The 25020-nt window shown below is 40.5% G+C and overlaps 2 protein-coding genes across 3 annotated transcripts in view; both read left to right on the forward strand.

The window, feature by feature from the left end:
- Positions 1-11721, forward strand: part of LOC113171580 — a 43152-nt gene extending 31431 nt beyond the window's left edge. The window contains exons 69-97 of the mRNA XM_026374043.1: positions 240-348; positions 620-756; positions 1026-1151; positions 1443-1622; positions 2298-2522; positions 2598-2724; positions 2888-3087; positions 3190-3402; positions 3597-3742; positions 3948-4075; positions 4227-4371; positions 5080-5212; positions 5332-5487; positions 5591-5717; positions 5797-6008; positions 6131-6293; positions 6402-6490; positions 7394-7554; positions 7677-7791; positions 8157-8338; positions 8425-8473; positions 8555-8701; positions 8829-9161; positions 9306-9403; positions 9489-9595; positions 9676-9755; positions 10124-10152; positions 10254-10385; positions 10780-11721. Of these exons, the coding sequence (XP_026229828.1) occupies positions 240-348; positions 620-756; positions 1026-1151; positions 1443-1622; positions 2298-2522; positions 2598-2724; positions 2888-3087; positions 3190-3402; positions 3597-3742; positions 3948-4075; positions 4227-4371; positions 5080-5212; positions 5332-5487; positions 5591-5717; positions 5797-6008; positions 6131-6293; positions 6402-6490; positions 7394-7554; positions 7677-7791; positions 8157-8338; positions 8425-8473; positions 8555-8701; positions 8829-9161; positions 9306-9403; positions 9489-9595; positions 9676-9755; positions 10124-10152; positions 10254-10385; positions 10780-11217 (4487 nt within the window). The 3' untranslated portion in view covers positions 11218-11721. The remainder of the gene's footprint in view (positions 1-239; positions 349-619; positions 757-1025; positions 1152-1442; positions 1623-2297; positions 2523-2597; positions 2725-2887; positions 3088-3189; positions 3403-3596; positions 3743-3947; positions 4076-4226; positions 4372-5079; positions 5213-5331; positions 5488-5590; positions 5718-5796; positions 6009-6130; positions 6294-6401; positions 6491-7393; positions 7555-7676; positions 7792-8156; positions 8339-8424; positions 8474-8554; positions 8702-8828; positions 9162-9305; positions 9404-9488; positions 9596-9675; positions 9756-10123; positions 10153-10253; positions 10386-10779) is intronic.
- A 3975-nt stretch (positions 11722-15696) lies between these two features.
- scn3b (sodium channel, voltage-gated, type III, beta) lies at positions 15697-24752 on the forward strand. Of its 2 annotated transcripts, XM_026363364.1 has the most exons (6): positions 15697-16455; positions 18082-18248; positions 18362-18590; positions 21249-21387; positions 23098-23181; positions 23759-24752. In XM_026363364.1, exons 1-5 carry the CDS (start codon positions 16401-16403, stop codon positions 23159-23161), a joined length of 654 nt encoding a protein of 217 aa, XP_026219149.1. In that variant the 5' UTR covers positions 15697-16400; the 3' UTR covers positions 23162-23181; positions 23759-24752. The 2 variants fall into 2 exon arrangements, with proteins under 2 accessions (XP_026219149.1, XP_026219158.1); XM_026363373.1 differs by lacking the exon at positions 23098-23181.
- The last annotated feature ends 268 nt before the right edge of the window (positions 24753-25020 follow it).

Here is a 25020-nt window from a genome sequence, read left to right on the forward strand (position 1 = left end):
TGTTGTAATGACCTTAGAGTTGTATCAATCTTCTTATTTACATGTATGTTTCAGCACATAATTAATTAATAAGCATATTTTCTAAAATAATGTACTAGTGCTTTCATTTTCATGATGAATCTCTGACGAGGTCTGAAGAAAAGCACTTACTGTATTTTCTTGTTTTAGTCATTGCCATGACTAGTGGAAATAATTATGCAACAAGTCATGCAGCTTTATTTATTATACTGCATTTTTAGGCACCATGGTACCTCAGCCCTGCCCTAATGGGACATACACTCATTCAAACCAGAGCGGACTACAGGAAGAGAGACAGTGTTTGCCCTGCCCTCCAGGAAAGTTCTGCAGGTACACTGTACATCAGTGTCTGCATGCAGAAGCAGACATGTACATGGGCACACAGTTGCATGTTCATGCATACACATACAGCACTTGCAAACATTCTGTTGAGGAGCCATGATTCACAGAAGCCAAATTAACATGCTAATATACACAAATATAATTCAATAAAGCATGCATTTTAGTTTCTTTTAGTTATTCTTGTGTTTATGTGTTGCTGTGTATGCAGTGAAGCTTGTGGTGCTCATGGATAAATCAACTCACTGTATATTTTCTTCAGGGCTGGTCGGATCCAGGGTGTGTGTGCTGCAGGGTATCTTTGTAATTCTGGGAGTGCAGAATTTACCCCTCAGGGGCCGGTGTCTAACTCGACCCAGTGCCAGGGGGACATGCAGTGTGCTGGACCTTGTCCACCAGGTACATTACAGCAATTCTAAATACAGAAAACAAATAGCAAAATTTGAAATATTAATGATCATTATTATCATAATAATATCATTATATCATAATAAAATAATACATATTAGTATATAATAACACATGTTTGTATTTTATCATATATTAATCAATTATGTTATTATCAAAAAAACTTTTTTTTTTACCTGTGAGTTTTCTGATTCTTCCCTAACTGGTTAATTTATTAATAGCTACATTATTGTTAATGACTAACATTTTCTTTATTTTAGGTTTCTATTGTCCTGAGGGCACAGAGGAGGCTCAGTTGTGTCCTGCAAACACTGTCAGAAGATTCCCAGGCGGTGCCAGCCTACAGGACTGCTTACCCTGCCCATCTCAGTATTGGTGTAAACCTGGTATGAGTACATTTATGTCTTTGTAAAAAAGTGCAGGATAATATTTAGATTCCTATTACTACTACCAGGCAGTAGTTGTTTGTTTTATGTGTAAACTGAGTATAAGCAGACACAAGCATCCTCCCATGACAGTTTAAACCCCCTGCTGAGAATTACAAAGACCTCGGGGAGCCTTGGAAATTATACAGACTCATGAGCAAGACTATAACAAAGGTGGCACAAAACAAGCTCATCATAAAAATATCCCAAACCCGTTTCCCCCTAAAATGGTATCATTTTGTTTGCCTGCAGGAGATCCAGTCCTTCATTTGTGTCCTGCTGGTCATTACTGTGATGGTCTGCCTGGCAGTGACTTCAATGGAGGGACAGGACCCAGGCCATGTCCTCTGTACACATATCGGGATTCCCCTGGAGCAGGAAGCAAGGGCCAGTGTCTGCCCTGCCCTCCTGGTTCGCACTGTAACAGCACAGGTGTGGCACGCTGCATCTTACACATTAGAGCTTAACATACTAATAAAATCAACAAGTTAAGTACATACATTTACATACATTGTACAACTTTGACTAATTCCTTCATTGCCTATTAAATCTTTTCCTTTTCATTCTGCTATATCCTGTTCTTACTGTATAATAAGGTCTAAAATACATTTGAATATGCATGTTTTACTGACATTTGACTTACACTTTGGTTTAATTTAAATTTCCAAGGACAGTTAAAGCAAAGTGCCTTTGTAGATTGTATTAATTTTATTATGTATGCAGACCATTATATGAATGCCTGAGCACAAGCATGAGATAAGAACAGAGGAGTTATTATGTGATTGAAAGCTTTTTTTCTCAAGTCCCTAAGAAATCCTTAATTGTTATAAATGAAAGTATATTAGCACTTATTGTGCCTAGTTGATGACACCCAGCAGATGGTGACCCTTCCTCTACCCTCTCTGGTTAAATGAAGGTTTCTTTAATAATGAATATTAAAGAACTTTACTTCTATGGAGTAATTTTGAAAAGCTTTAGGGTTCTGGTACTTGTTATCGAAGTTATAGTCCCATAAATGAAAGTGAAATATTATGCAGCAGTGTTATTTCTGTTTGTTAGTGTTTTTGAAGTGGTGAATATTTTTTTACACAGCTTTTTATTTTTCAGCTCTTACAGAATACTCCAACAGTCCTTGCCCACCTGGTCACTGGTGTAGTGGGTTTGGACCCCCCATCCTCTGCCCACCAGGCACCAAGAGGCCCCTCCCTGGAGCTGCTGCACCCAGCCAGTGTGAACCCTGTGCAGGGGGAACCTTCTGTCCAGACCCTCATGCTACAGGGAAGCCCAATGTAGATGGGATTCCCTGCAGGGCCTCTTACCAGTGCCCCATGGGTAGGTTTATCAACACAGTTTATAACGTTGCCCTATTAGCTTCTGTTCTGTAATTAGTCTTTGCTCATAATCCAGGAGCAGTCTCAGAGAGGCTATGCAGAGCTGGCTCCTACTGTGGACCTCAAACTGTTGAGCCTCAAGTTTGCCCTGAAGGTTATTTTTGTCCTGAGGGATCCCACTCCTACAATACCCCCAAACAGCTGTGAGTGCATAAAGGAGCTATGTATGGAAACACATTTGTAAGATTGACACGGTAAATTAAGGGCTTTAACTGTTCAAATGATGAAAGCTTAGTGGGTTTTGGGGCGAATTCTGCAGGGTGTGAGTTAAAGCTATATAAATAACCCTGTTACCATGCTCCACAGCTGTCCATTTCCATACTACTGCCCAGCCAATAGCTCTGCCATGAAGTCCTGTGAAGGGGGCTCCATGCCTGTTAACACCAGCAGGCTAAGGGGTTCCAAAAACAGCTGCTGTAGTGTTTGTGAGGGGGGCACCTATCGTCCGTACCTCTCCCCCATCCTACAATGCCTTCCATGCCCACCAGGATACTTTTGTCCCCCAGGTACCTGAGTACACCGTCACAAATCGTTCTAGATCTCACTACAACATTGGATATTTCATTGCTTAACTCTATATAAGGTTTAAGCTTATTCTAATTCAACAGGTGCTGCCCACTACAAGAGTAACCCTTGCCCTCTTGGGCATGTGTGTACCATGGGATCCACCCAACCCGCGCCCTGCCCCCCTGGTTCCTTTGGTAACATCACTCGTGCTGAGACAATGAGTGATTGTCATCCATGTCCAGCTGGCACCTTCAACCAACTACATGCACAGAAGGCTTGTTTTCCCTGTGGCAGCTCCTCCACCTCACCAGCTGGTTAGAGCATAGCAGCTGATCCTAGATCGTACTGCAACCCGTGTTCACAACTCAGATCACATCAGATGCGTTTAAACAAACATTAAAGATTGTGTTATTATTCGGTGGTCTCTACGTTATACATTTAAAAGATCTTTTCAACACCTCTGTAGTATCTTCACCATATTGACATGCTGTGTCACACGTTTCCTCAGGTTCTTCTTCTTGTATCTGTATTGGAAAGAATCGTGCGTTCCAGCACTCGGATGGTTCATGTTTGTGCAGAACTGGTTTTATCTTCTACAATGAACTGGATTTTAAAGGCTCTACCTCTGACAGTGCATTAGACTGCCAGCCTGAGGTCAGTGACAGGTATCCAGTACAGTAAAGCTAGGGTTCATTTACCTGTATTCAGACAGATCATCCAAATACATTTACTCCCATTCAGAATTATTTTATATGATTTTCTTTGCTGTGAGGTCGTAAATTGTACTGTAGTTCAACCAGGAACTGAAGTCCTTTTAGATGTCTACATATGTGTGTCTGTGTTTGTGTGTGTGTGTCAGGTGAATAGACGTTGTGCCACGGGACAGGTGCGTCTTGCAGCATCCAGAGAGTGTGTGTCACCTTCCCTCCACTCCTGTAATATCACCTGCGGACCACATGGAGGAACTCTGGATGTGGAGATGGGAATGTGAATTTCACTTGTATTTTTCAAATCCTCTCTTTAAAGTTACCCTGTTAAAGCTACTGAAGCTACATGTAGTAAAGAAATTAATTATGCGCTCTGATATGAGCTCTGTGTTTCTTTTTCTCTTCTTATCTGCCTCATCCTGGGGCCCTAGCTGCCAGTGTGAGCGATATGTGTCTGCCGAGGAGCTCTGCGATACTTCCTGCCTTTCCAAACTGCCTCAGCTCTCTGCCCAGTTCTCACCAGATGGATACCTGCTGCTCAGCCTCAAAGAAAGAAACAGTATAGTCTGGGCCAGGGTGAGGGAGAAGCAACAGGACCATCTACAAAATGATAATCAACTACACTTTGCATGCACATGTGACTTTTTTTTACCTTATATTTAGTGATCAATTAGTCTGTATATGAATGAGGAAAAGCGTTTTTGGAGGCTGCTGCACTGCACAGATAAAAATACGCCCAGGACATCATTAGCATTGTACTGATGCAGCTCACAGACTTGTCAGGCTGTAGCTTTAGCTAGATAGATTAGTTTGGTGTAGCATTTATAAGGGTCTTGACCAGTCTTAGTCCCAGCAGGACGCCAGGAAAAATGTTGCAGCTGCAGATTTTCTGATATCATTGCATTCCAGCAAAGAGAAAGTGATAAATAATGAACTCCTGTCTTCATGCAAGGAAACATTTTGAATAGTTCAACCAAGACAAGGTTAGATGGTGTCATCATTTTCTTCTAGAGTCATGTGTGTTTCATCATCATCAAAGAACACACACACAATGTTCACACACACAGTGTTGTGCGTGTGCTCTTTAATGAGTCTAATGTCTGGTTTTAGACTAATGTTTGCCCATGGAATTTAATTTAATGTTTGAATTTCAACCATCATTTTACTGACACAACTGAACTGATACTTAACACAATATGAATGTACACAGGACTGACTCTCATTTGGAAATCTGCAGTCTATAGAGCTTCAGTAGCCATTAAGCTTGTTTCTGTTTACCCCCAGACTGCAAAGGAAGTGTTAGGACCAGATATCCATGCAAGGAATATTGGGAAGGTCTATTTGGTCCAATTTGCCTCTGAAGGCATATTTGGCTGGATTCCTACACAGAAAGACTTCATCAGTCAGTTTCTGTCAGGTGCCTAGACTTAAGTTGTCATATGGACTGTTTTTGTTTTTCTTATTCCAAAGTCACTGATCAACCTACTGATTCCTTGATTAGTGAATTTCTAAACAAATTGATGTACCCCTGCATAGAACCAATAGAATTCCTAAATCCAAGACCCAGAAAAAGAAGAGACACAGAAGATGATAATGATGCTGACCTGCTAGTCTTTCCTCGAATCCCCAACCCCATCGCCTGTCTGTCTTCTGGTGACATGCTCATTTTCGACCTCACCATCAACTACACTGGTATTGAACTCCTGATCTTCAAACATGTTTGTTGGTTTAATTATGACATTATGATCAATATTTTGTTGTGTACTCTTTTTCCAAATTCATATTTATGCCTAAGATCGTCACATGAGTCACTTCCCAGTGTATCAAAAAGACCACCTGTTTAATAGTAACCCCAGCTGGGACTTTGGTGCCTTCAGACGTTTGCAGATACTCGTGAAGCAGACCAACTTTAATTCCAAGAGGTGGGTGTTAAGTCCATTATATGAAATCACATCATGTGACCATGTCCCCCCTTTGCCACTAATTCCTCTCTCCTCTCAGGTTTGCCCATGTATTTTCAGAAAAAGGGAAGTATGTATTTGTGGACAATGCTGTCCCAGAGTGGAGTATTGTCATTGTGGTCAGTGAGGAGGGGACAGAGTGTGATCCCAGGGCTGCTGTCTTCCAGCCCATGACCCCAGCACAGCTGGTCAAGTATGGTATTGTAAAGCAGCACAGACTCAACCTTCTACCTGACTGGGGAGTGATAACAGGTATATATCTTTACTATCTGTCAGTCATACTCCCTTGCTCACCATTTGGTCATGCTGTAATGTGACTTTAGCAAATTGCATTTTGATATTTGATCATGATAAAATGTTGACTGTGTGTGTAGGGATCCTCAGTTTGCTGCTGGTTGCAGTTATAGTTGTGACCACTACAGTGCTCGTTCTGCGACCAAACAAGGCGAAGCTCGTCTCCCACTGGCGGACAAAACCAAAGTGGCGCAGCCTCGGCGAGCCCTTCTGTCCAATGGAGTGTGTTTGCAATGGAGAAAGGTCTGTTGGTGTTACAGCTGGGCTAATACAGTTTTTTTTATCCATAACTTTAAGTACAATGTCCCCACTGTGAGATGTATAAAGAAGTGGACTGTGTTTGTCTTTCAGCACAGCTGTTCCAGACATAGGTGGCATCCTAGGCAGTAGGGGGGTAGGAGAAGGAGCAGAGGCTGAGGAGCCAGCCATTTCAAAGGGAGGTAACGGTTTCTTGTTATTATTATATACTGTTTATATTTAGTACCTTCTGATGTAGTTTTCTTGTGGAAAATTATTGGAACTGCGCTGTAAATAAATCGTGGTAGTGTCAGTAGTTCTAGTGCTGCACAGTGAGTTAGACAATTAGTTAAGACAATTTTATGACTGATGTATTCTGTTATACAATAAATAGTTAACACAGAAACAGAAAAACACAACAGGAGTTTTTTAAATTGTGATTTTAGTTAAATGCTAACAAGGTTACAACGACGTTCCACACAGACTAATTGATTAATTATGTATTTTAATTCATTACTAACATTTTGCTAATTAGAAGTAAGCCTGCTAATGTATCAACATTAGTTTCACTACAAAACACTTGTCCAGCTGACTCGTCTTCAGTACTGTCTTTGTCATTGTTTCTGTCTAATGTGTTGTAATACTTCATTGTATCAATGTGAAATGACTACAAGGTAGAGTGGACTTTAATGCTTCTCTGTTAGTCCTTAATACTTAATTCATGCAGCTTGAGAGGATGTTTAAATGACCATTGGCCTAGTAATTATGGAACCAACATGCATGACCAGGAAGCAGTTAACAGCCTATTCCCCATTTGATTGATGATAAAGAAACTAATGGCTACTATCACAGTATAATGACTTGTGCTGTTATCTCCAGCTTTCTAGTAAGGCTTTGCAATTTTAATTCAAGTACTTATCATCTATTGCATGCTCCACCCTGAACTAGAAAGCCAGAGATACTCTCCTGAATTATTATTGGGCCCAGTTAAGGAAGCCTTTGATTTCAACGTTTAGTCATTCATTGAATAGTATCTGCTCAGTTCTTTAGACTGTGATTCATTATTTCAGCCCATTTCTAACTCGACATGCACTGCTCTCATTTAGGAGGCGTGTCAGGCCGCTATGATTTGGAGGAGTTCAATGTGAAAACTCTATACGACAAACTCGAGGATCAGAACCTCCACATAGCCTCACAACTGGCTCGATGCCGCAAAGACATGCAGGAGTTCTACAGAAACGTGTGTGAACAGACTGAAACACTCAAAGTGAGTTTTGTTACTATGATTATTTCAAGAAAGAACGGGAAGTTTCACACGTAATTTTGAAAACATATGCTTTTCTAAACTGTCACAAGAAAACAATTTTAAAATTGTGTATTTTCTTCCAGAATGTGTTTGAGAACATGGATCACAAAAAAATGAGTCTTCTTAAAGAGCTGCTTGTCCACAGTGTCCTGAGGAATAAAGCATCTAACAGCAGTGCAGCAGAGATAAATGAACAAGGTAAAACTGAATGATGACCAGACGTGGTTGATTCGGGTACTGATCTTTTCCTAGCAATGCTCAGGGGGCAGAGAAAATAATTTCTTCCAGAGATGACAAATGATGTACTGTACAGTATAATCATAAAACAAAGATGATTCATTGAATTTATTTTTTTTTAGGAAACTGTGTGTTTATGTTCACTTTCTTGTTGAGATTGCGATGAGAGGATCAGGGGTAGTCCTTCTGCTAAGCTTTGCTTCAAATAAAGACAACAAGTTGTCATTTAAATCCTCTGCTAATGTGCTTTGAGAGGCTGAAACGTGTGTAACATGTTGTAATTAAATGTTTTGCATGCATGTGACTGAACATCCTCATCACCCCAGCTGAGGTATCTACATGTGTAGTGTTACTGGGAGATGTTCTCAGGTCAGTGGAAGCGCTCTTGTGCAGGCTCACGGGAGAGGCTTGGCAGAACCAGGATTTGCCTGGTCCTCATGACACCAGAGAATGTGAGCCCCAAACTGGATATGCACAACCCAGTGACACCAATATGTGTTATATACAGGTACTGTAGTGGCTTTCCTTCTGTTTGTAGCATGTCTATGAATAATTGCATGGAGAATGACTATTTCTTTCAAATGATGTCCACAGTTTTCATCAGTGAATATGGCCAAAGCAGAAGCCCTTCCCCATGAACCAGGTTCAGGTCAAATCTTTATAATAGTTTGTTGTATTTCTTTTCAGCATATCCCACAAATATGTTTTTTTCCCTTCTCTTTAGTCCATCTGCAGAGCACAGCTCCTTGTCTCAGTGATAACGACTTGTCAAAGCTGGTCACCATATCTCCTTTATTTAAGACCCTACAGGATATTCATCAGTCTTTACAGAACCTCACCACAGCTGGGCCCAGTCAGCATCTTCACAGTGGTACAGATTATTTTAAAAGGACTTTTAGTGCTGTATCTTGGATCTGAGAAAGACAGAATCAAGGATGTTAAACTAGTTATGAGGCCTCAATGTCAAATACCAATACCATGTTTTCCACTTGTTTTAGCAACTATGGACTCTGTCAATAAGAGCCATGATGGACAACTCGTTCCAGCTGCATTAGACAGCCTCTCACCTCATCACTCAGCCGTTTTCCTGTTTGGCTGTCAGGTGATGCAGTTGCTTGCAAACTGTCCCCTGTTCCCGCCTGTGCTTCTGCTACTGGCCAAGTCAATTCCTGTGTCTTTAGCGTCTTCTAATGATGCTCTACTGGCACACTGCTCAGGGGAGTTTTATTTTGATGCAACCAATCAAATCCTTTATCTGTCAGAGGCAAAGCTTCAGCACGTGGGACATTTCATCGCTGTCATCCTGCAGTCCATGGCCTACATAGCATCGGGTAATTGGACTGTAGTCACTGTAGAGTCCTGAAAATCCAATCTTGTGACCTGCTTATGTAACAGTCCATACAGACACATCACATATGTCATTGAAAATATGTAACCTTCCCTGCAAACTGTGTGTGTGCATTTTGTTCACTCAGAATCCAAACCCCAGAGCTTTATGCAAATTCTTCATGAGGCCATTTCATCTGTGAGCCTTCAGCTGTTCAATTTCTCTTTTAAATGGAGCACAGAAGAGGTGTGAAAGTGCTATTCAAACCTCACACATCATGATCATACCGCACGAGTGGGGGCAGATAACTTTTAATGCTTTCTTTTGACAGTCAAAATTTGATGCTTCAGAGGAGTGGCATAGTGCATTAGTGGAGGAATTTCTCAACATTAGAGTTCCTACGCAAACGCAGTTCACTGAACACCTTCTAGCTAGCAGGTTGGTGAGAAAGATGAATCCGCAGCATTGTATAGTGTTCTACAGTACAGTAAATATTGTTTCTCCCGTTTCCTATTTAGACTTGAGAAATATAAGCACTTCAAGTTAGAGCAGCTCATCTCTAACCTTAAACAGCATTCACGTGAGAGCACAGACACAGGTAAGACAATTGTTTTCTTATCTGCATTAAGATCCATAACACTGAAACACTAGGATGGACCAAATATTGTAAAACACCACATATCAAATGAGCAACAGCAAAAAAAAAAAAAGTTAAACGTGACCCAGTGTCTCCATCATTGCAAACAAATGGGTAGCATCGATAAAGATTGATGAACACTAACTTACGTTCTGAGTAGACTTTTTTCTTATGTGGGGGCGGGTTTAATGCTTTTGTTGATTTTGCTTAAACCTGTCAAAGTAATATCAGAGTTCGGATCTTCCACAATTCACAATTAAAAAATCATCTATCACGTGGTTACTGTACATAAACTCCTCTTTTAAAAAGGTTTTGCTTAATTTCTGCAGGTTTACCACCAAAAGGGACTCCAATGCAGGTATCTCTCTGCTCCAAATCATGAACTATCCCACTTTTTAGGAGAATACTCATTGTCCTCTAAGCAGCACATGCTACATCACGGATTACTTTGTTTTCCAGATGTCCTGTATAGAGGAAGAAATTGACCGCATGAATGAGTCTTTCCTGCAGCTGAGTGTGCAGCTACAGAGGAGAGCTCAAATGAGCACATGGCAAAACGACAGACAGAACAGTGCTGGCAACCATTCAATGGTAATTAGCTGAAATATTACACATTACGCATATAATTACATAATCCAGAGAATTAATGTGCATGGAAATTTAACTGGGTTGTGAAAGGCTTAGAAATGATCTGTTAGGATTTGATGTCCCATTTCAACGTGCTGACTATTCTCACTACTAATGTAGCATGTTCTACATATAAACAACACATTTGATTCCTTTTATTTATTGGTGATAAATCATTCAAACTTTGTGAGCTTCAGGTTTTGCTCCTGAACAAATGAATATAGGCACCTGCTCATATACACCAAAGTGCCAGCATTTGCACAAGTGCATTGCTGTTTTACACTAGGTGCATTCATTCATTTCTGTCTTTTACCACATATCATCTACAATACGTGCTCTGTGATCTTTCCTTTCTCAGAGGGCGACACCAACAAGCATGCCAAGCTTGAGTCGTAATGGAACAATCCTGCTGGAACTGAAGAGACGCTATGTATCACAGCGCCTCAATGAGCTCCAAATCACATTAGACCACATCAGACGGTGCCAGCAGCATGACAGCAAGCCAAAAGACGTGACAAGAGGGTGTACACATACAGACAGTGGCAGCACTCAGCAGGGGCAGAGGGAGCATTATCCTGGTGTTGATGTCTGCAGTCCTGCTGATGGCCAATGGCAGGATACTATTGCAGCTAGCCAGGGTCACAGCCAACAAACTGTAGAGAGCAGAGGTCTTGATAACTGTAAACTGGAGAGTCATGTTCCTGAGCAGCAGAGGAGTGACATGGTCCAGAGCACCAACCCTGAAACATTAGTGAACCTGCCAGATGCTGAAGAGTCTAAATCAGCTGCATCTTAATGACCAGAAAAAAAGGAGCTAAACAATCGGATCACACCACGTACATGTTGATGACATGTGGGCGCCTACTGATAGGAAACTGCATCTAGATGAATGGATGCAGCAAATTGTGTTGCTTTATGTGTCTCTTTCAGGATTTTTTTGCTGTCCCCAGCCTTGTTGGGCTCTTTAATGTTGATCCTAAAATAGTTAAGCTATCTATGTACTGGACAATAATCTGTCTTGTTTGTTGAGGAGTGATCAGAGTGACCTCTATCTGAATTTTCTACCGCCTTTAAAACAATTCAGCTGTATTATTTTTAATTATCTGTGCTCCAGGACAGAAATAATTTCTGGCAGCAAGCTGCAATGTGACAATCTGTCATTTTGCACAAATAGTTTTTCTCAGTCAGGAGTTAATGCCGACCTGTAAGACAAGCTGTGTTCATTACCATATTCTAATTAAGACAGTAAACCTCAGCTTAATAAACACAAGGTGACAGTGCTTCTGTTTTTCCTGTTCGCAATCACCCTATTTCTCCCTCACTGTGTGCAGAAGTGATAACCCAAACGTTTCTATAAACATTTCATATTAAACTACAATAATTCTCTCCTGCTTTGGGAGAGGATAAAGGTCTTCTAACTTCTTTTTTTCTCTAAGCAGCTTTCATGTTAATGAGATTTGTCTACAATCAGCGGGCTAACCAAGTGAAACTTGAAAAGCCACTTGGATCAGCTGCAGAAAAGATGTTTATGTTGCATGACTTCTGGTTTGATGTTTTATCTGACACACAGGGTTCTGGGTCTTATAATAGAAAGTGAGTATTCCTGCAGGGGGCTCTGAGCCAAATTAGAAGGTCAGATGGAACAAGTCTTCACTTACTATCAGTGTTAGCTTACAGGACTGTGCCAAGTCCCCCGGGTTGACCGTGGCATTGCCCTGTAGCTCTTTGTGAGTGTTTGTGCGTATGTGGGGTGTGGTTCAAGTGCTCCCTGAGATTATATGCCTTATCAATTAAATTAGCTGCTACGTCCCACAGATCCAGCCTGTGCGTCTGCCTCTCTGTGGGATACGGCATCGTATAACATGCTGAGCTCTTCTGGAGCTGTGGGTAAATGTTTGCATGGTGATTTGCAGTGGAACAACATTACGCTTGCTCTAGTTGTTTAGATTAACATGCGGGTTATTTATAGGACAGATTTCGTGTGATGTTTATGCGAGTATGTGCACGTGTTGGCCTATACTGTACATCCACATGTAGGGTTGTGTTTTCCCAGGTTTGATTTAAATGTGTTTTTGTTTTTTTTATGTGTAGACGTTTTTGTTGTTTTGTTTTTGCAATAATACAAGCACAGTTTACTTATTTTCCTCCCAGAACTGTCTTTTTGTAACCTCAAAATCAAAGGTAATTTCACAATGCATTAGGAGTCATTAGGGTTACAGATACTGCCAACCCACAGATGGATCAAGAATGAATGTAGATAGATATTTAGAGAGATGAGTAAAGTCCTGCATACTTTGTCCAAATTGCAGCATTAAGAGGTTTTTGTAGCAGCACATGAGATTTACATCTCAATTTCCAACATGTTTCATCCATGGCTCTCTGCTGTAATCGTGTTATAATCTTGAAATCCTTCCAAATCCCTAGAAATCTGCTCTCCACACTGCATCCTTAAAGGGTGCCTGCACACACACACACATGTACATTCATGAACAAAACCTCAGCTCCTCTGTTTTAGAGTTGGTAGCTACTGACTGTGGGGTACAGCATATCTACCAATGTGCTGTGCTCATGACATATGAGCTCCCTGTAGTGTAACTCTTAGACCTGGAACACAGAGCTGCACTTGAGGAGTGAATCACATTATTCAATCACATTTTTCTTTGAAATGGTTTGCTCTTTGGCGAATGTAAATAAAAAAAAATATGCTTGATGCCTGTAAAACACAGAGCCCAGTTTGTGGCTTCCTGTTGTGTTCCTGATTCGGAGGGCTGTCGCTAAGCAGGCCTCCTGTAGTCACCATGGCACTGCATTACTGTTGCTATGGTTTCTTTATCTGCAGGATGTGGTTGAACAAGGCCTGCCATATTTAGTCTGCTCCTCAAAGTGCCAGCCTACTGTTGATGCTGACAGCAACACACTAGTGCACTACCTCTTTTCTGTTCTTTTTACTTTAAAACCAGTAACTCCAAGCTGCAAAAACCTGTTGAGTCACAGTTTTATTTTAGTACAGAAAGATAAGAAAACATAACTAGTTTATTTATTCTTTTCATAAAGCTTTTGATTCCTATTCCCCTTGGGGTAATCCTCTCATTACTTCAGATACAATAGCTAGTAGATTAAATACTATGATGTCACAGTGAGATTACTGTGGCTCTTTGAGGCTCGTGGATGCCGTATAACAGGTTGACAGATAACATCAAACATCACAGTAATCATGAGTTCTTGTTGGGTGTCTCAGAAATGTTTTGGGTTGTGGGATGGAGATGAAAAAAAAAAGAGATATACATACATACATACATATATATATCTATACATCTATATATATATATATATATATCTATATATATATATATGTGTGTGTGTGTCTATAATGACAATAAAAATGACTGGCATGCTTTGGAACATTAGAAACATCCTTCACAGATGTCTTTCTGTAAATCAAACAGACTAAGATTATGAGGCCCTGCAGCTTTCAGTGAGAGAAAACATGTGACTTGATTACACTGTTGAGAGGGCACTTCATTGCTCACTGTGCAGGTTGTGTGGGTGTGATGGTCAGGAACGTTGTTTCAGTGTTTTTCTACCTGAATCAGTGAATCAATTAGTTCAATATTTCTTCTTTACTCTTTTCTATGTAGCTTTGTGGATCCGCTTTAGTTGCAACAAGAAGTAAGAGAACATTTGGAAGAAAGAAATATGATTTATTCATCATCTAAGTTACAACAGGCATAGACAAACACAATATGCTTGGACTAATAGCAACCTAACAATTATAATCTTCAGAGTCCTTCCTGAACATCCACATTAAAGATTCTAAGTGCTGGTGGAACAACTAAGTGAACCATGGAATCTAATAAGGAGTCTAATAATTGGTTATTAGTAAGATTGTGTATGAAATTAATGCATGCAGTAGATTTCCTTCGTTGTTTAAGGTCACTGCTGCATCATCCAGCTTCTGCTTCAGTTCTTGTGGACAGCCACCCTGACAATATCCTGCAGGAAGCCTTGATTAACTTGGGGCTTACGTTTTCCCTCCATGATGTTTTCACGAAATAGAAAATGAATTCACCGCGTCATCACAGTTTGGTTTATTATTTGGAAAGTAGCAGCTTCTTCTTTGGTTTTCTGCCATCGACACAATGCTCCATGAAACAAAGCAAGACTTTCCATTGATTCCTTTAAGCCTTTAGTTTAGTTAGTTTTTTATTTTCGCAGTCTGCACTGTGCCATTGGAGCCATCTTAGCAGGGTGCCACTTCAAATGAGAATGGTCATAGTAATAAATCATAAGGATCCGTCCAACTGAGAAGTGATGAATTAAATGACTTTGTAATCTCTTACAGCTCTACACAAATCGACAATTTGTGCTGGAAAGTCTTCAGGTCTCTTTCATGAGGCTTGGCTTCCATTAGCACCTCCTTGTAAATAAAATGTTTGAGTCGGAAAGTAACTAACCCACAACCCCTGATCTTGTTTTTTATTGAGTGGACTTAAATATTAATGCTAACCTCTAACTTATTTTGTTCACCTTAACCTACAAGGTCACAGATTTTTCCCAGTCTACACTGCAAATGTTTGACAAGAGCAGTAACGAGTATTAATTAACACACATTCGTTATCCTGGAAGATCTAAACGTGTTATTCATAAATGTATAAATTCAAAGTTGTTACCCTGCACATTATTTATCGACCTCAGTGTTGCAATAAATGGCAGTTTTGGATTAGACAGTGTTTGTGCTCTCAAAATGTGGATAGCTACAGTCTATTTTTATATTATTGCACGTGTAATACTATTTAAAGTTTTTGTGTACTACCTGCAGCAGTGTGTGTGCACTGTGCACAACATGATCACTTTGGCTGCTTTTCTGCAGCTTGACTGTTGACGTCACAGCCTCCTGTTGTTGGACCCTTTACTACTTTAAAAGTAGAAACCAGGCAAGTACTGATGTGTAACAAATGAAAAACAGTTCTGCCAGCAGCTGCTAAATAATGTTATGTAAAATCTGACTGAGATTTTCTTTTTTTTTTATAATTTTAAAGTGACTGCATTGTGTGTAATGTTTGCACACTTCACTGACACTCTGCTGGGTTTAGTTTCAGCATCAGCCTGGAGTCAAAATAAAGGGAAACGCGGGCATGATGAGTGGGTTAGACCTAATCAAACCAAAACCAAAACCTAAATTACCCCAAATGACAATAACTGCTCATGCACATTGTAGTGTGGGAGGGAGGGACTCGCGCATGCGTATCAAAGCCTCTGCTTCAGCCAGCGCTGAAAAAACAAAGGCAGCGAGCTGCAGCTGGGAAATGTCATCATTCATCCAAGGTGGAAGAAAATAGACTTCAGCAGGGCGACAGCCTTGATCTCTGACGGATGACAGAAAAGATCTGTTAACTTAGTTTGTTTTTGACCATTTGTGGCAGAGTAAGACTCCAGATCTCGCGACAGTAAGTGTCCAGATCGTCTTTTGAGGCTCTACAGGTCTCTTCGTCTTCGTCTTCGTCTTTTTTTTTTTTTTTTTGTCTTCCTTTCTTTATCCTCCGTGTTTCTGGATGGTTCTGGATTGAGTGGCAGCATCTGTGGCTGTTGCACCCCTCTCTCATATCCTTCTTGCCACCGAGTGGAGGGGATGATGATGATGATGATGATGATGATGAAGTTTGTTCTTTCTAGATAGATGATCAAACGCGAGCAATGGGTTGTTGGAAGACATGAGCTCCTAAACACTTCACAGCATCGTCCCTTCTGATCTTTTAAACCCTTTTTTTTTAGTTTAAACTCTACCTTTAAGCAGCCACTTTGGTTTGGATTTTCAGTCGGGAGGAGGGAAGTTACCTGCGCACTCATCCGCCCAGGAGAGGCGCTGTCTGTGGTCCCGAAGTCATTTCAGCAACTCCTCTAATCCTCCCAGCCTCCTCAAGGTTTCTGCTTAAAAGTTAGGGGGGCTCTGTCCACCAGTGGCTGGAGAAAAAGTCTAATATGTTGACTCAAAGCAGAGTCCATCTGCAGACTTTGGTTCTTCTCGTTTTTCTCGGTAAGTATCACTTGTGACTGTTGCGTGTTTTACTTTTACGCATAGGTGATGTGCAGCGTTCACGGGCCTCACTGATGCCTTAATCTCCCGACTGGCTGTGAAACTGGAAACCCACTTACAGAGCAAACCCCCTGAATGCAGCTTCTCTCACCCTGTGGCAGGATTGAAACCAACAGAGTCGATTAACCGACCAGAGCCCAGAGCAGCCAAAGTGAAGCATGTTCCTCTGTTTCCAACCCTTCCTGTCTGTGTCCCTGTGTCTCTGACCTATTTTCATGTGTTTGTATGAGCCCTCAGTAACAGAAAAAAAAAAAAAAAAAACAGGAGAGACGGAATCAATGTTGTCACTGTCTGCCCAGGGGGGGCTTTGGGTTATATAAGAGCACAGGACCCAACACTGGAACAGTGACACAAAGGCATCCATGTGGCGAGCTCAGTGAGATTACTGTCTCACTTCACGCTACAAGAAAAATCCATCTCTGTGTTTACAACCCCCTCTATGTTCTCATCCACTTCCTGCCTTCCTCTAATTATCCTGTCTGCTGTAATGCTTTTCTATACCCGTCTGTCCCACAATACTTAGCCGCCCCCCTCCTACACTACCTGTCTTTCCAACACTCCTTCCCTCTATTCTCTCCTCCATCCACCAGCCTGTGCTAATAGGCAGAGGCCGTCGTTAGTGCTTACTGGCTCGGATGATCTTGGATTAGCTTTCAGTATTGTGACTTGAAGTCTCTCCAGCGCTCACGGAGCTGTGTAATTGAATTTGTCCTTTTAAAAATGCTCACTGAGTTTTGTGTCTGGCTCAGCACTGGATTCAGTGAACGGAGCGCCGGAGCCGATGACCTCAATAAGAAAGACTGAGCCTGGAGTTTATTACTACAGATACAAACTGTGCAGTGGTGTGTACGGTTGTGTTCACAGTCAGTGAATTATTACGAAACCTGACATCACTGGCTGGGCAGTCTTTTGGTTATACTCCATAAAAGATGCATTCTTCACATAAGAATTTGTCCATGATGAATTACGACTGTGTTTTTAAGCACTTCTACTCTGAAGTGCTCTTTCAATCACAGCATGGCTGTGTAGTTTATGTTTAGTTCAATGAAGAAATCCAAGAAGTGAGGAGAAACTCAGAAGGAACCCTGTATCTGTATGTTCCTTTTCATGTACTTTAAACCTAAAGGAAACAACACATCAAACAATTTTATAATGGTTTAAAACATAACTGAATGTAAATGATAATTAGAATCGAATACGTGTTTATACACAAAAAATTCAAATTGTAAAAAAGAACAGATATTACGTTTACTCTTATTCCTCAAACAATTCAAATCCATAAATATATATTGAAAGTTGTGGAATGAAATGAAAACTCTGCCTCTCGTGTTCAAAACTTCCTGTAATGTCACAAAATCATTAAGCTCGGATTTATGGTGAACTCAGATAAACTTTGGCATTTGAGTATGAAACCAGCCATGTTAGTGTTAAAGTCTGCACATTCGTTACTCTACTGAGGGCGGGTCGAACATCCACGCTGTAGTGAAAGCTTTAGGTGGAGGGGGACCTTCAACTTGACTTTTCTGAGCCGAGCTAAACGTGTGTAACATTTCCACGCTCCTCCAGTGTGTCCCTGCCAGCCGGTCTGCGTCGATGTCCCATCGGATACAGAAGCAGTCCTGGGGAAAGCCCACATGTTGACCTGCATCTCCTGTATGAGGAGGGAGGAGGTCAAAGCAAAGACACGTGTGGATTGGTACTTCCTACAAAAGGAAGATAGCCCACGAATCCATGTATGTTGCTGCTCCATTATCATATTTCTAATATGATTATGTGTTTACTCAGACTGTGTAGACTGTATATACATATAATATATGCATGTCTGCTTACTTTCCCTTTCTCCTAGATATATAAGTATGAAGGTGACACTCCAGCAGAATTGGATGGACCATTTAAGGGTCGACTCACGTGGAATGGGAGTCAGGATTTGCAAGATGTCTCCATTGAAATAGTTAACGTCACCCATAATGACAGTGGTATCTATGAGTGCCAGGTGTTTCGCGAGTTTGAGTTTGATTTCTTCACTCCCTCTGTCTCCATAACCAAGAACTTCACATTAAACGTGAAAGAGAAAGGTGCGGCTAATTATATTCCACCTTCTTCCGTTTTGTTCTGTGCTGTTCTGTGCTAACGATTTAGTCAGATATTGCATAGAGCTGGGATATACACACGCCTCTGTGAGATTACCAAAAATAGACTGCAGTCCCAAGACAACAACTCAAATCTGACGCTTAAGCAGTTTATTTGACAGATGGCTTTGCAATTGGCGTCATTTGAATGGACACGTTTGTTCCATTTAAACATTTTCAATTTAACCAATTTAAGAGCAGCCTCCTTGTGCCTTCGCATTTGTGTGTGAGACAGATCACTGTGGTCCAGAAATGTATCAGCGAGAGTGGTTTTATTGTAGAATAGCTGCCCGGCATTAAAGTGCTGTATGAAGATTGTCTCTTCTTTGCTTTATAAGAGCACTTCCAGCACTATGGTTGATTTTGGAGGTGCTGTACAGACCATAATCAGTTATTTCTCTACAGTATGATAATAACGGCACAGCTGTGCACAGTGAAGTACTGTAAAAGCTCCTGACATTTACTGTAGCTCAGGCATATTAATTTAGCGTACAGTCCCTTTTGCTAGAAACACAGGTCTGTGTGCTGTGTGCACTTCTGTGTGTTCTCTTTGTGTTCTGCGTACACCCCCCATCCCCTACAATGTTGCATAAAGTGTTTATCAGACCGCTCTAAGTGGGTTTTGAATTTAGTTATTGATTTCCAATGTGTTGTTATCTCTAAGTGATGCATCAGTGTGAAGACAGTCTGTCACTAACAACACCACTTTCCTTCTCTCCCGTTTGTTGTCACTGTGTGAAGAGGAATAATCGTGTGTTTTGTTTTGTCTGCCTTTATTGTCCGTCAAAGCTTTCTTCTGTTGTCAGTGAAGGGGTTAATTCAAACCAACTGCTTTACTATCTGTTATAAGGGGTAACGTATTCTGCTTCCTGAATGCTCGGCTTGCTGAATGTGTCATTTTCCACCTTATTCGAATATACAACACGACATGTACATTTAGCATAACTTAATTATCCTCATTCCTTTAACTTGACATTGTCTATATTACTCATGGTGTATAGTCATACAAAGACAAACTATCCCAGTGTTTTGGGTTGCATCTGCATATAGACAGGTACCAATAAGATTAGGTTATCCTTTGAAATACAACTTTCTAAATTATACAACCTCTTCTTCATATTTCATCCAACAGTATCAAATTTCACAAAGCCTTTAGCCAGTGTACTGTATGTTATTGCTTGGGCATCATATTACGATAATGATGTCCATGGCAGTAGAATGGATTTGCTCGTGGCAAATGTATCTGTGCTTTCCTATCTCGGGGATTAGATTGCACTAATAGCCTCTATTTGCCGAGATTGCTGAATACAGTCAGTGAAAGCTGTCAACACTCTTGTCAGCAGGCTTTCTGGGATTTGGTACACACTGAATGGCACAGTGATTCACAGTGATTCACAGTGATTCTGATATGAAAGGATAGTCCCATTTTTTCAAGTCTGTCTTTAAACAATGATCAGGTGCCCATTGGAAGAATTTATGCTCCTCTTAATATTGACCTTTAAAACATCTCTTCGTATTTTATTTCCAGTGTGAGTGATGGTGAAACTGTTCCCCATCTATGCATAGGAAAGGAACACCATAGGAATACTACACTGGGTATTAGTACTGCACAGTACTAGAACTTGGTGTCCCCCTCTGTAGGAAACAAATTATAATGGGATCATAAATGAACAAGATTAGAGCAAGACCTGTTTCTATGTTCCTATGGGCATATGAATATTGATTTAAGATAGACTTGAAAATATGTCAACCTATCTCGCAAGTAAAGTGTAAAGATGTGTCTGAAAGACTTGATCATAATATTATTAATCATACACTGGTACACTTACAATCCACATATGACTTAAAATATGAGAAAATCTCTGACTTTAAACTTAGTGGTAATTTCCTGAGAAACACTGTGACTTTGCATATCATTTTTTTTATTTTATATTTAAGGGTACCCCGTGGAGTTTTTGACACAGGTAGACCACCTGAGGACTAGCACTTAGCACTATGTAAGTGCTAAGTGCTAGTCCTCAGGTGGTCTGTGCACGGCCAATTCACATGCTGTTATCACCTTCATGCTAATTTGCACATTTAAAGTTGGTTGTACACCAACAAATGCAGCCATCAGAGGCAGAGAAGGAAAAAGACTAGTTACATGCAAACACACATGCCTGATTCAAAATATATTATAACATTTTTAAAATCATCCTTATGAGGAAAGAAAATGTGACAGCATGTTAGTTAAGAAACATGTCTTTGGTTTCTACAAGAAAACTCCACAGGCCACCTTTAGGCTTTATTGTCATCGAACCACAGGTATGGTCATAATGTTCTGTATGCAACATAGTTTGTGCATAATTCTCAATAATGTATCTAGATTTTATCTGGATGCTCACTAGACTTCGCTTTCAGCTGCATTTTGACTTGGATGATCAGTTTGCTTAAGTATAGCGTAGACATACTTCCAACAGTGTTGCACATACATGAACAAGCTCAGCATCCTTTTCTAAGCCTATGAATAAATGAGTCTTTCCTGCTCTGTTCAACACAAAAGCATTCAGAGGAAAGATGCATACTGAATAATACATGTCCTTTGCTGTTGTTTGTGCTTCACAGCCACCAAGGACCTCACAGCAATCTACTCTGAGATCATGATGTATGTGCTGCTGGTGTTCTTGACCTTCTGGCTGCTGGTAGAAATGGTGTACTGCTACCGAAAGATCTCCAAGTCTGATGAACTGGCGCAGGACACGGCGTGAGTCTCACACACAGATGCACTGGCAGGCACAATCACAGATAAGCGTGAGTCAGGGGACAACGGAAAATTCCTATTTAAAATGCAGTGAAAACAAACCTGTTGAATCCAGAGCATGCACACTCAGCAAGGCAGTATGTGAACGTTTGTGGTTAGTACCTACAGTAATGTTCATTTAAAAAGTCAGGAACATGTTGGCAAAAGAGATTTAGGAGGCAATCAGGAAGAAAACAGGAGAGAGAGGAGGTTAGAAAAATCAGGCAGGCAAACAGACAACCTGACAGAGAGGTAATTGAGTCTATACTGCATCAGTTTGTAACCTTCCCTCAACAGTAATCTGTCTTTTCACTTAGGTTGCCTGACGGGACCAAATAATTCTAAGCACTGCTGACTGGTCTTTTTCCTAAACAATCTTTTTACGTCTGTGTTGGATTTGCAGCTTCATCAGAAAACTGGCTTTTTGCGTCACTTTGTCAGCACTGACAAAAAGCCAAATGCACCTATATAGTTGGCTCCCGCCGGATTGTCATGATGTTGACTTGGCTCCGGTGATCCAGGTTGACAAATATTGAATAGGCAATTTATATCCAGAACAGAGCAATCACAGATAACACACAGCACATGTGCTGATCCAGTTGTTGTGGCTTTGCAGACATTTAATCCCTAATCCAAATCTGACTCCTGCAGTGACACTTAAAGTACTTTACAAGGCATTTCTAACACAATGCATGTTTTCAGCAGAGGGGGTGAACACAATATAGTATATCTGAATAACATTAAAATACCATAATATGATTTTTTTATGTTGTTTACCGGGAAAAGGAGGTATAATTTGAAGAAAAAATATGAATTACCTTAAAGAAAAGCTTTATTGATCGAATTTGGTGTGCATTAACTTCTCTTTCAGGTTTACGATGTAATGTTGGTGTTTATGTAACATTAGATGCAACTTTTAGTGGCACATTTAGGCCATGTTTTTATGAAGAAGCTATATCCCACTTTGCTCTGAGCATTTAGGTAAAGTTTACTGACCCACGCACAGATCAAGAGGGCACATTAAGTTAAGCACCAAGCCACTGAATGTGTACAACTCCATCAGTTCCTGCCGCTAAAAGAGTTAGTTGTGGTGATCTTGCAGTCATTACTGACCTGTGCGACAACACATCCCACAGTAAAGAGCTACGCCCACTCAAAGAGGCTGTTTTGTGTTCAGCTTCTCAGCTACCCGGGCTTAATGGATAGGTGCCACAGCTAGAACGTTTCGAGGTTACATTTTGTGATGCATTAGCGCCTCACATTATATTAGTCATGTTACTGAGGGAAAAGATGAAGTGCCACAGCAAAAGCGATAATTTAAAAAAGATTTCAAGTACAAAATTGGACCGGGCTTGGCATTTGCTGACAGACTTAAACAGCTCTCTCCACCATTATGAATTTTGCTTTGTCTACTCTGTTTCTGTGCAGCTCTTCTGAATCGATTGCACACTTAGTGAAGGTATTGTGGTCTTGAACAATGGGAAAGTTTGCTGTTAATATTTTATAAGGTTGTCTTCCTGATGTGCAGCCTGTACAGTCGTTCCCTGCAGCTCAAATTGATATTCAAGAATTAAGGGCAAATGTTACAGCACCATTATGTAGTCTATAGAAGTAAAGGCAGCCATATCTCCGGGTCTTAGACGCCACTCTGTTTTTCTACCAATCTGCCTGCAGGACAAACTACCTAGCCGTTCCCTCTGAGCAGAAAGACATTCCAGCCGCTCCTGTTACCGAATAAAAGTGGTTGTCAGTGACACGGTATTTTACATGTGACCGTCCAAAAATCATCCCTCTCTCTCTTTCAACTCATTGTTTGTACCTTTAGTAGTCATGACTGTGCTGCTCAGTAGTGGAGTCGTGTTGCTTCAGCACCCTCTGTGTCTCCTCATGCTCATTGGAAGAAGTTTTCATTCCTGCCATTTCTGGATTTGTCTTCCATTTCTACTCACTCCCCATTCAGTGTAGTATCTTTAACTATTGACCATTTTCCATGAGTATTGTTAGAATTTATTTGATGAATAGTGTTTAATAAAGTTTCAAACTGAGTATGTAAAAAAAAAAAAGGCTTTTTGAGTGGAAGCTGTAATAATGAAATATTCAGTTGAACCCTTCAAAATGAGCTTAAGAAATTATACTCCACTCCAACACACTGTTTCTAAAGTAAAGCATGGCATTTGCATGTACAGCACATGGAGTAGGACTAGGTTTGAATAATAATCCTAAAGGACTGTATGTTTGGATGAATTAGGATATGGTTTGATATTGTAGGTGGAAATATTAGGTTAGTTACCGTGTGCGTCTTTCCATATGTAAACATGTTCTCCGCTCTTTCCAGGTACTGACCAATCACGATGGGACTCTTAGTGTCATGTGACAGAAACCGGCAAAGATTCCACAGTTTCATCTATGCCACGATGAAGGTACCACTACTCCCAGACAGCCATGGGAATCCTGCCAACCGACCTCCCCTGTGTATCGACTGCGTCCTGTGAAGAGCCAGTCAAAAACGTCCAAGTGCTCACTTTTTTGCTCTTTTTTTCATCTCTCGCTCGCTCTTTCTCTTTTTTTTTATTACCTTCGTGCCAGGCATTTGAAATCAAGTGCTTTCATAAATACAGCAGGTTATAGAACAGAAATGTCAGTGTGCTGCACTTATTATCAGACAACTACCAGCCATGCTTCACTTGGACCTGTCAGTGTGTAGAGTTACTAAACATTTTACCAGTAGTTAGTGGTGACTCTGTGATTTATAACCTATATAAACAGATATGATATAAGGGCGGAAACATGTCTGTCGAGGCTGTTATACTGACTATGTAGTACGTGTTGAGTTCATTTAGTTTTATTACAATTTTATAGAATTTTGAATTTTTGGTCAGAGTTTTATTTGTATTGGCCAATATCTGATGTCTTTTTAATGACAATGAATTGCATAGCTTTTATACTGTATGGATGTGCATTACCCCCTGTTTGTTATATACTGTATCTGTAATGGAAAACATATAAACAGACTATATCCTACCAAGCGGCACTATTTACTATTTCAGTTTATCTGAATTGATCCTATACTCTCCTCTGTGTAAATCTTAAAGCCATATTACAGGAAACCATCATAACAATTCAGTAGGTTAGGTCAGACTCTCCACTTTATGAAGCTTTGACTGTTGCCGATGCTCTACAGTAGCGATGCTGTTGAGACTGTGTGCCTGTTTCTATTCCTACTACACTGTAGAAATGTATTTATTCTGTGATCCAATCACACCACACTGCTCTTTGTCTACTACAGGTATGTGTTGTGTGAGTGAGCCTCTTTCGACCTATTAAATACAATGCTCTCTGCAGCCTGTGTTGACAGCCTTATTTTATCAGTTTATACTGAAAACTCACTTCAGTGTAATTGTGTCTACAGCTTTTAGACTTTTAGCATATTGCTGAAGGGAAAATGCAGTATTGACTCTCAGCTTCTCCTGTCTTATGTTTTCCTTATTATCTTTGAAAGGAAAGAAGTAGGCTCTAAATCAACCACAGTAATCACCTCTGGTGGATCCAGGGCTCATTAACACTGCAGAGTTACAGCTAACAAAAAGGACTTTCGAT

Source organism: Anabas testudineus, chromosome 13, assembly GCF_900324465.2.
Source record: "Anabas testudineus chromosome 13, fAnaTes1.2, whole genome shotgun sequence".
Taxonomy (NCBI): domain Eukaryota; kingdom Metazoa; phylum Chordata; class Actinopteri; order Anabantiformes; family Anabantidae; genus Anabas; species Anabas testudineus.

Bases quoted from the DNA above. Each gene is read 5' to 3' on its own strand.
- scn3b (XM_026363364.1), top strand. From the start codon at position 16,401: ATGTTGACTCAAAGCAGAGTCCATCTGCAGACTTTGGTTCTTCTCGTT. The intron at 18,249-18,361 runs GTATGTTGCTGC...CCTTTCTCCTAG, and splicing joins AAGATAGCCCACGAATCCAT to ATATATAAGTATGAAGGTGA. The intron at 18,591-21,248 runs GTGCGGCTAATT...TGTGCTTCACAG, and splicing joins ATTAAACGTGAAAGAGAAAG to CCACCAAGGACCTCACAGCA.